Below are 11,635 nucleotides of genomic sequence, written 5' to 3'. Positions count from 1 at the left end.
TATGTGAGGCAGTGGCAAACATGAAACTCCCATTGTTTATAGTTTTTTACGGCTGTATACACGTTTGCATACCATGTATTGCAGTGGCCGTAAAATTCAGTAATGTAATCTGGTCTGGAAACTGTAAAATTGGTTCTAGTGTTTTCGCTTACAGAGTGACACGTCCATTATTATGCCCTGCAGCCTCATGGTTAGATGGTTTTAAGATTAATTAGCCTCTTGCTGTAATGACAGTGATGAAGTACATTTTCGGCATGTACTCATTAAGAGGAATGAGCCAAGAAATTGTTACACTTAGAGAAAAAAAATTTAAAAAAAAGAGTAACAATGCTACAATACAACGGTTAGCAGTTAGGATATAGTTAGCCATGGTCTTTTTCCTTTCTCCAAAAGTACCAAATCCTCAGGCATGAGTATTAGTCTTGAATGCTGCAGTTCTATATATTCAAAAGGGCGGTGTGTTTGCTTGCTGCATACTTCGAGCTACGACAATGTTTGCCCTGCGTCATTGGGTGTCTAGACTGTCATTCGGTGTCTAGCAATGTCCAGACAGAGCTAGAAAATTTTTTGGTGTTGCAGGTGACTGGCGCCGTATCTCAATCACACTCAACTTCACTACTGAAACACAATGTTATGTACACGTGTAAGGGCAAAATCTTGATAACTTCCAGCAATCTCAATATGACGATGCATTAAATAGTGTGCATTTTTATACAGTGCAGTATTACTGTGCTGTATAAACTATGCTGCAATCTCCAATATAATCTCGGCGAATATTCTGCAAGATGTGCATGGAAATCGATATCCACGTTCAAGAAGATTTTGGAATGGCCCCCGAGAGTTGGTAGTAAAGGTAGTGGTTGAAGGCAGTGCATTATTACTACACTATAGAAAAGGTTAGGTTCTGCAGAGAACTGAAAAGCAGTAAAGTTCAGATTGGAACACTGCAGGTTCCTTCCGACTCAGTCAACGATGTACTCATTTTCTGTATACTCTACAAATCTATCTGATCAAATGAAACTCAACAACATTATGCGACATCAACTTTTTGGTGGCCTGCCAGAGCTTCACGCCAGCATAGAACATTGGCAGAAAGTGGAATTACGTGGAAGATGTATGCATGTCATTTTCTCATCAATTTTCGTTCCTAGATCCCAATTTTGGTTGCTTTCACCAGGTGAGGTTAGTCACAAGACAATACTCGACAAAGCTCTGCTTGTCAGGTGAATGATAGACATGTTTGTATATAGTCTGCTTTATTTGAAATCATGATGATTGCATCAACAGTTTTGCTCATATCATAAGCACTGTTGAAGATTCACAACTTGCAGAGATATATTCAAGCGTGTATACAAATGCAATATGTTCAGAAAGGCTTGTTGCATTATTGGAGCAGCCATGTAAGCTTGCAAAGCAACACTGTGTATAGCATAATCAAATTATTGCAATTTGGTGTTCTACCAATCTGAAAAGTAAGATGCAAGTTCACATAGCTTGTTCAATTTGCTTTGTTCAGTAAGTTTTATAAGGTAACAGTTCACAAGCACCACCGCAAGAGTAAGTATGTTGAATTTATGACTCTCTAAGTAAGCGGCCCCCAGCACAAAATTTAGGCAAGCTCTTGCACATTTTCACAGTCAAGTACAAGGAAGCACAAGAATTGCTATACACGTCTGCATTTTATTTGGGCAAGAGACCTCTGCTTGGTTTTCAAAAGGCCGGTGTACAACATTCGAATTTGGTGATTTAGAAACGCTACATTACAATCTACACGAGCAATGTCTAGACAGAGCTAGAACATTTTTTGGTGTTGCAGGTGACTGTCGCTGTATCTCAATCACACTCAACTTCACTACTGAAACACATCGTTATGTGCACGTGTACAGGCAAAATGTGCATAACTTCCAGCAATCTCAATATGCCGATGCATTAAATAGTGTGCATATTTATACAGTGCAGTATTACTGTGCTGAATAAACTATGCTGTAAATAACAAATGCTTACAAATAATTTCGAAAAAACCAAGCCATACACTAGATATTTAGGGCTAAAGTCCTGTACAAAATCATGGCTTGCTTCTGCAAAAAGTTGAGCTTGTCAATCATCTGCCTAGCATAAAGTTACTGCAGATAATTAATAAATTCACATGCAATGCAAAATAAAGCCAAGTGGTAAGGGTTGTTTAGTTTTATATTCATATAGTGACTAGTTTGTCTTTCGCCCCACCATGGTGGTCTAGTGGCTAAGGTACTTGGCTGCTGACATGCATGTCGCGGGATGGAATCCCGGCTGGGGTGGCTGCATTTCTGATGGAGGCAGAAATGTTGTAGGCCCGTGTGCTCAGATTTCGGTGCACGTTAAAGAACCCCAGGTGGTCGAAATTTCCGGAGCCCTCCACTACGGCGTCTCTCATAATCATATGGTGTTTTTGGGACGTTAAACCCCACATATCAATTAGTTTGTCTTTCCTGATGCACAATTGTTACAGAAACCAGCTTCCTGATGTAAGAATGTCTTGTGTCAGGCATGCAATAAGTTCATCACCATATTAACCCTAGAATAACTTTGTACAGAAGCGGCAAAAAATGTTGTTAGCATAAGCCTCACTGATCAATAGTTTGACATGCTACAGCAGCATTAAACATAGTTTTATGAAAAGCTAATTGCAATGCATAACTTTCAAGCATGCATTTATGATTGCAGTGCCTGTCACACCTGCTCTTCAGATGAAACAAACTTTCACACTTAAGCAATGCAGTGGTACCGCAAGGGTTAAAAATCACTGTGGAAATTGTTTCACTAACATGTTATGCATGCTATATCTCAATAAATGATAGCAGCACAAAATATGCGGACAAAAAAAAAATTCCATGCTTTTGCAAATTTTTTTTTTTTTTAGAGCCCTGCTTTATAAACCCAATGTTAAATGTTGCGCAGTAAAGCAATAAAGCAAGCTACTACTTCTTATGTTTACCACAGGAACGGTACACGCACACGTATCAGCTTCAACTGGTGACATAAATGTGAGAAGCGAAATCACAGAAGTAAAATGTGCCATTTTGAAAGACAATAAGGCTAAGCATTATCATCACTCCCACTGCAGCCATATACTCAAGTTGACAATCTTCACCAAAAATCTCTAACTAGAACGGCACTTCAACAAAGCAGTTTTCAAGCCCACATTACTAAGAATTTTGCTTTTTCCACTCCCAAGTCGAATGGTACACTTTAGGTCTCTCGAGCCTCGGAGCTCACAGCTGCTATTTCTGTCCTCCGTGAAGTCGCTTTGAAACATGTGCCGCTGTTCCTATTTGGCACGCAAACACTTCTCAAGCAGGGGCTACAACCACCCAGCAGTTTCTTTTGTTCTCATTTGTTCTGCGCTGCACATTCTTATGATGTCTAAAAAGCACTATCCCAACTCGATGGTCACTGAAAATGAAATGACAAAAGGATTCTATACGACGTAGCAAGTATGGACATAAGTCTATGCAAGCAAACCACTGGTTAAACCCATCGCTGTCACACACGAATCAGACACATATTATACACCCTTGTCACACAAACAATTTCAAAGCTTGTTGAGCCGTTCCAAATTAGCATAGCCTTGGCTGAACGTCCAGACGTGGTTCACATTATAAAAGGAAAAAATGTTAGGATTGGTAGGAAAACTTCAGTCTTGCCTTACTTCTATTCGCTTGAAACAACACTACACAATGTTTTGAACTTTCACTAGAAATCTGATCCTTTACGAGGGCCTTGAATAAGCAAGAGATGGTGGTCTCTTCGTTACACTCTCTTAGAATATGAGGTATGAAGTGCACCACAAGGAACACATGATACAAGCACGCAAACGTCACGGTGCCTGTTACCAACGTGTCGTGCTACAATTGAGTTCGCAATCGTTGAATAGTCTAACGGAGCCAGTAACACGGTCAGCAGCATTGGTAGACGCAGCACTTGTGACTGAAAGTTTTGTAGCGACACACAGTATTGTCTCATAATCTTCTGCCACAAAGTGTGATCAGAATAGACATGAAGCTTACTATTGCAATGGCCAACCACATCTTGCAAAGCTGCTGGTGTAAAGCTGTGGCAGTGGCATAATCATTGATGTACACTTCTCTTTCTTTTTATCATTATCTTCTTAATGCAAAGAACTTGAATAAAAAGTTACAAACTATCATTAACCAGCGTGGTTAGTGCATTCCATGTCTCAACTAAACCAGCGCCCTTATTTGAGAAAAAGTGATCCGCAAATGGACAAGCTATAACTTCCCAATGCCGCTTTTCTTTGCCGACTTCAAAAGAAACTGGGCATTTTCATGCCATTCCTTAACAACAGACCTGCGTGCTATTCATTGGGAAATCTTGTCGGGATGAAGCATAAAATTAACAAGCTTTTTACCGCACATAAACGTATAAACAACTATCAGTACATTTCTACACAATGGCATTCTATATAAACAAACCTTTAAAAAGATCAACAAAACTTGGGCTCGTATCACAGAGATATTGCTAGTCTGCCACTCCAGTCCTATAAAAAATTCATAATTTTTTTGGAAAACACGGGTGAAGAAAATAGCCTGACCACCATGGGTTGGCTTTCAATCAGCTGCTAAACTTTATGTAGAAAATATGGTTCAAACACCACGCACAATTATTCACAGACCATTCTGAGATGGGCTACTTTCCATTCACGAGCCATCCAAACTAAGCACGCCTTGTTCAGCTGTAATCCAATATAAAGCTGCGAAGTGGGCACGGTGATCCTGGACTATTGGCAGGTGTAAGATTAAGTGTCTAAATGTGCGTGTCACTCATTCCCATCGAGCTCCCTTAAATCTTTTGAAAAGGCAGTAGTGAGTTGCTGAGCAGGCCTTTTAACTATTGCTAAATACAGCAAATAAATGCCATCACTAAGTAGGTAATGGTGCCGCAAAAAGTAAAAGCAAACTTCATCCCACTGCACACAGCAAAGAAGTGACAATCTACCTTTACAAATTGCCTTCTTTTTCCTATAGTTCTTGAAATACCTGTTAATCCAACAAATAAACTAAGGAGAGACTTACAGTTGTTTTCATGCAGTGAAGCCAGCTTGAACTAGCACGCTTGGTGTCAGTCGAAGAAACCAGAAGCCAAGTCCTCAAAACTTGCCTTGAAATGCAGCGATCGATTATTTCGAAAGGCAAGTTATTTTTTTGCGTACAGCTCAAATAGATAAACATCTTAGTTTGGAATTTTTAGCCAGTTATATATAACTTCAATTTCTCACATCACATTTTACATGCTCTATATAAGGGGCCAGCCGATGGTTTATACAGGTAAAGGAAATGTTAAGAACAGGTACATGTACAGGGCAGCCAGAATTGCAGTCTGTATCATAGCGGTCACATGACTAGGTTGTTGAAAGGAATGCGCAAGCAACCTCAGCAAGTACATCATTGCCAAGTAGAACCAATGAACAGTACACCGCAAGTACTTTTAACAAACGGAGTGGGAACTCTCTTTTAGTGGCTTCACTGTTTTTGATGCATTAGTTCCTGAAATTATTATAGTCTGCCAGGAGAGGTTTTTTCACCCTTATGAAGCAGCAATGATGGCATTACGGTGACCCTGCCGAGTGTTACAAAGCAGACTTCCTTCTCGCCACTTTTCTTATCAACTCGCATATGGTGGTAGCAGCCCACAAACACCACCCATAAGGGATTTCTCTCGACGAAAAATTACTGCCATGTACTGGCTTGCACATGCATTCATATGTTATCAGACTGTGGAGGAAACGGGGATTCACAGCTGTTGCATTACCCTAATCGGGTCGTCTCTTCTTTTGTCACTCTCTGGTACTTCATCAGGCTTCAATCTCGGAAAGTTACCGTTAGTGCATTACTAAAAAAAATATTACAGAAAGGAGCTGCTGGCAGACGATTCCTTTCACCGTGCTTGTTCCCAGCAGAGTACTTATGAGCTCAGGTGCACTGGAGAAAGCAGACTTAGCACATTTCTCTTCATATCTCCTATCACCTTACGTCTTAATCAAAACTTCTTTTGGGGTTGGACTAGTACATTCCCTGACAGGTATCACATTCATTGCAGCACGTTACTCATTTTTCAAGAAAATGTTTGATAGCGCGTGGCTTTAAAATTTTATGCAGCACGACTCTCAAAGGTAAAATGGCAACATTCATCTTGTAGAGCTTCCAATGACACTACATGGACCTGAAGATCAACCCTGCTAAACTTTTTGACAGCATGGCCAGCACACTGAAGATATTGAGACACATGCTCCCCTTTCACTGGTATGGCATGTTACCGTGGCAGGAGCACTATGATGACGATGTGTATTTAGTGCAAAAAGGATTAACATAAGAAACCACAAAATCAGAATGACAATACAATTTTCTAGAGGAGTGCTTTAGATCGGTCTTTGAATTCCGGTCAAAGGTGCAGCCATACAAGCTACTAAGTCTACTCTGATAATTGCACACTCAATAACTTCACTATTCAATTCTTTAACAAATGTAGTATATTACTATGTGCCAGAGGCATCGTGGCCAAGCAGACGAAGAGGAGGACGACAGAGAGCAGACTGGCAACATATTTAGTGGAGGTGCGGGGTATGAGAACACGAACAATCAGTCTTGTAGAGACAAGTCATAGCAGAATGGCGAAATGAAGCTTGGTGTAATCGTTTCTGTGCCATTACACACAAACGCTCGTAACAGCAATTGACCTCGCCTATTATGCGGCAGTGGCATGAGCCAGCTAGGCTCGAAATCTCAGTAAAAATTGTTTTTAATGAGCAGTTGTGTAGTAGTGGCACTTGTAGACATCACAGTTTTGCTCATTTTGTAATGGCGCTATGCAATGCTGAACCTTTAGCCTCTGAGAGGCAGCGTACGGGCGAGCTAGTATGCTCTCCATTCTGACAAACCTGGTTAGTAGACGGTGTTAGGAAAGTGCTAAAATGCGACCAAATTTTTTTTGTCCAGAATTTGTCAGCATATACAGTCAGCTCACAATTGCTTGAAATCTGCTAACTCAAAAAGTACATTAATTCAAGCTACGTCATATTTGTCTTTCGGTCCATTTCAAAAATAATCTAATATGATCAGGGCTTTTATGTTTGGGGGCGTCCAAAGGAATGCATATTAAATGAGCATTCAGGTTTGATATTAAAGCTGTTCCGCATGTTCCCATGTATCACTGTAGATGACTCCACCAATTCATTCAGATAGCAGAGACTGAATATGCACACAGAGTGCGTGATGCTCTCTTCTTTGCTAATTGCTGTCTGGCAGTAGCTTTTTGTATACTGTTTCTGTGAACATAACAGTATTCACCAAGAATCAATTCTTATTTTCCACCGTACTTTGCGCAAGCTTCAGACAAATATTTGTGGATGCTAACAGTTGACTGCGATTGTGAGTTGACTGTACATGCTCATGCAATGCATTCAATTTCATCAAGTTAGCGAGTTATGCAGAAATATAAAAGCTACCAGCGAATGGCACTTTCTCTTTTGTCATTTGATTGGTGAAAAAAACACATAAACATGATGTTTTCACAGTAGGAGGTAGTTTGGATGCACAAACGCATTAAAAGTGTCATCACCACAGCAGATACTATGCTGTCGAAAAATTCGCAGAACCGCGTGCTTGAAGCAGGGACTAGGTGTAGCATAGATATGCAAAAAAATAGAAGCAAAACGAACACACATTTGTGCACAACCAGTTACGTGGCCGATAATTTGCCCTCGACACCTGCTCTGCACAGAGGACACTGGTTCACACCTGCACTGCACTGTTCGCAGCAACAGACGTGGCCACACGGGACAAATACAAGAAGCCTCGTCACCTCAAAGCAAATGACGCACTCAGAGCTACACCAGAGCTTGAGCTCAGGCACTTGCAATATTGAAAAGTTGGCATCAGCGGCAGCTTTTTCTTTGACGGGTGACTGGTCTGGAGAAGGTGCACTTGGCTTCACAGTTGGGTGTTCAACTAGGTACTGCTCTCTCGCGGAAAGCAGCATTTGTACAATAGAGTCAGAGTTGATTCCTAAGCTCTTGAAGTCTTTCCACTCCAGCTCGATGAAGTTCTCCCAGTCAACGTTTTTGCTAGCAAAGAGTGTGGCATAGTGGGATGCGTTGGCCAAAAGCAAAACGTCACGAATGCGCAAGTCGAGCTTCTCGTCCAAGTCACATATATCCTGCGGCTTCCTGTCAAGAAGCTTCTGGTACTGTATCAACCAAAAATCGTTGATTTCTTGCCTTCTGTGAGCTTCTATTGCCTTTAGCTGATCTTGCAGCTGCTTCTCCCGCATTGCTTTTTCTTCAAGCAACTGGGAAAGAAGGCAAGCGAGCTCGACACGGTGCTTGGCGAGAATGTCGAGGTCGGACATGACTTTGAAGTCGCGCTTCTTCAACTCGACATCTGTCAATTTCTTCAACTCTTTCTCGATCAGCCTGATTTGCTGTATCAGGTAACGGTGGGTGTAGTCATGCCTCAACTGCAGTGCTTTGAATGCCTCCATTTGATATCTTTCTTCGTCAATAATGCGGCTGAGCGTTTCATCCTGTTGCTTCGTTTTGGAGAATATAGCGCCTCTCAGCAACTCGTCACATGCTGCTTCCTCTTCCTGAATTCCTTTAACGATGCTGTCTCTGGTTTGTCTGTAGTGTCGCTGTTGTTCTTCTTGGTGCAGTATTTCGGCCATTGAACGCAGGATCTCCCTGCGGCGAGAGCTATCTATTTCCTGCTGTTGCATACTGAAGAGTTCCTTCATCTCGTGTTGCTCCTGTTCCAAAGCACGTGCCAGCATTTCGGAGTTCTTCGACCTCATATCGTTGGAAATCTGCTGAATCAGCTCGGCTGAGTGCTTTTCCAAGTGCAGTAGCAGCGACACAAGCTTCTGCTTCTCCATGTCCTTCTTACTTTGTACTTCTAAAATGGCGTCTTCTAAGGTGTCCTGTTCACGCGCTATTTCGAGCAGCAGTTCTTGCCTGTGTTTGTTCGTGATTTCCGAGACTGCAGACCGATTCATGGCACTCTCTCTCAGCTCTTCTTCTATTTGCAGCAGTTCCTGGCGTCGCTTATCTCTTCGCTCTTCAAATTGCCTGTACTGGTCTTCTAGGTCAACGCCAGTTGAAGCAGCAGTCACTGATGCCTCTTCTTTACAGTCGCTAGTGTCAGGCTCGTCAACCGGAGGAACATATTCGACGCCTGCAAGGTTGCACAAGTGAAGCATGAGAGATTGAAGCGGCTGCGAGCAAACTACGGCGTCGGGAAAGCTGAAGTTGTAGCTGTCCAAGACGAAAGAACGTAACGACCGTAGCTCGTAGAAGTTTTTTGGAAGTTTCGTGATCTCATTTTGCGTTATATTCAAGTCCCGAAGTTTTCGCAATCGGAGAATCGGCAGCGGAAAGTCTCTGAACTTGTTATCACTTAGGTTCAGCGACTGCAAACTCGTCAAGTTTGCAAAGCTCCCAGGCAACTTTTTCAAGGCGTTGCCCTTTAAACTGAGCACGACTAGGCTGCGAAGAAAACCGAACTCGTCGGGTAGTTTCACCAAGAGGTTACTTTCCAAGTCGAGCACTGTAATGTCACAAAGATCTTTCAACGAACCTCCTCCGCCAATCGAAGTCAGTTTGTTGTTCCGCAGTATCAAGGTCGTCTTTCGAAACACGCGACACTTGCAAAACACGCCCGACGGCACGTCACCGAGTGCGCACTCGGATAAATCGAAAGTGTTGTCCGGGCTTTCTTGGGCGATGTACAGCTTTCGCTGCAACTTGGTTCGATAATCGTCGGACTCCTTGGACTTCTTGAACAGTGGCATACCTACAGCTAATGTGTCCTCGGTGCCAGACATGTGACCAGAGTAAAATCACAGGAGACGTTCAAGACGTTTCCGCCGCGCTACTTGAGGTAAACATCGCGAGCGTAGTCGAGTTCAGTGAACGACCACCGCACCTACGCTGTACGACCACTTCGGCGGCTGGAGCGCGAGCCGACGCAAAACTTGCAAAACGATGCGAAACCAACGAGCGCTTGCACTGTGCTGCCACAACACAGGTTACTGCCGTAGTGAGCGCGCAAGTAACAAGTCCTCCGAGATTAAAACGTGCATTATAATGCGTGCAAGCTTCGGAGGCGCCGTGAGAAGCACAAAAACAGTAGTTACTGTTTGACATAGATGGCGCCACACTTCCAAGTAACTGTAAAGGTTCAAAATGGTTTAGGTACGTCTGCTACGCGTAAAGTGCCCATCAAGTCACGACGCCTTGTTTTTATTTTGTTTTATTGTCTTGCTTGAAATCGGGCTGGAAAATTGGTGCTGAACAGTACGTTGCAAGTTGCATGCGTTGCAGACGACGCACACCAACAGGCGTTACTGGCAGTACAGTTGCGGCCGCCATACTTCAGCACACCTGCAGATAACAGACCCACACAAAGAATTTTCGTAAGTGCATTTCTGAACTTTTTTTTCTTGTCGGTCAGTAGATAGCACGACTGAACAGAGTTACTGCAACATCGTGAAATAAGAATTAACGCCCTAAAGTTAAAAAAAAATTGTTGGACATGTACTGTTCACCGATTGTATCGGTGTGATGAAAATTGAGGACTGGGGCTCTAGGTACCACAAAAGTTTGTATGGAAGGAACATCTAACTATATACAACTCTAAAAATGTTTGCAAGTTTTATATAACTGATTGTACCCGGCAGTTGCACCGGAACAAAGCCGCATGCTTCGCGCGCATCGTGCTTGAGTGCGGGGCGAAACTATATGAAACATGATTGATTGATATGTAGGGTTTAACGTCCCAAAACCACCATATGATTAAGAGAGACGCCGTAGTGGAGGGCTCCAGAAATTTTGACCACCTGGGGTTCTTTAACGTGCACCCAAATCTGAGCACACGGGCCTACAACATTTCCGCCTCCATCGGAAATGCAGCCGCCGCAGCCGGGATTTGAGCCCACGACCTGCGGGTCAGCAGCCGAGTACCTTAGCCACTAGACCACCGCGGCGGGGCAAAAAAAAAAAAAACTATATGAAACAGATAAGAGATTAGACTCTCGTTGCTCTCGTGGACGACATCAGTTCGCGATATTTGAAGGAGCAGAAAGCAATGCAACTTGGAGTTAGTTTGTTGAAAGAAAATCTATAAGGGTCATGAAGATGAGAGGGACTTTTTGGCAGCCAAACTACTAAATCATAATAAGTAATAAAGCACACTTAACTTAATGATGTGCGTGCGTGCGTGCGTGCGTGTGTGTGTGTGCGTGTGTGCGTGTGTGTGTGTGTGTGTGTGTGCGTGCGTGCGTGTGTGTGTGTGTGTGTGTGTGTGTGTGTGTGTGTGTGTGTGTGTGTGTGTGTGCGTGCGTGCGTGCGTGCGTGCGTGTGGGGGGGGGGGGCTGCTTTTACTGCATGGTTTTTAATGGAACCAGCAGGTTCCTTTGATTCTACTGGTCACAGCAGGCAGCCTTAATGCTGATTTATTCCAGCAAGAAGGAGCATGTTCACTGGTCTTCTGTACTGGTTCCAGAAGGTTATATATTGATTTATTTCTCCTGGGCATTGCAATGGATGTGTTTTAGGTAATGTTTACAAACCCCAAGCACCATAAGC

At 42.9% G+C, this 11,635-nt stretch overlaps 1 protein-coding gene across 1 annotated transcript; it reads right to left on the bottom strand.

The window, feature by feature from the left end:
* Positions 1 to 1,239: 1,239 nt before the first annotated feature.
* Positions 1,240 to 10,173, bottom strand: LOC119177066 (E3 ubiquitin-protein ligase LRSAM1). The gene has a single exon (XM_037428441.2). It carries the CDS (start codon positions 9,871 to 9,873, stop codon positions 7,735 to 7,737), a length of 2,139 nt encoding a protein of 712 aa, XP_037284338.2. The 5' UTR covers positions 9,874 to 10,173; the 3' UTR covers positions 1,240 to 7,734.
* Between the last annotated feature and the right edge of the window lie 1,462 nt (positions 10,174 to 11,635).

This window comes from Rhipicephalus microplus, chromosome 3, assembly GCF_043290135.1.
Source record: "Rhipicephalus microplus isolate Deutch F79 chromosome 3, USDA_Rmic, whole genome shotgun sequence".
NCBI classification, from domain to species: domain Eukaryota; kingdom Metazoa; phylum Arthropoda; class Arachnida; order Ixodida; family Ixodidae; genus Rhipicephalus; species Rhipicephalus microplus.
Note: the sequence above shows the minus strand (reverse complement) of the source record. Positions and strands in the feature narration are given on the sequence as shown.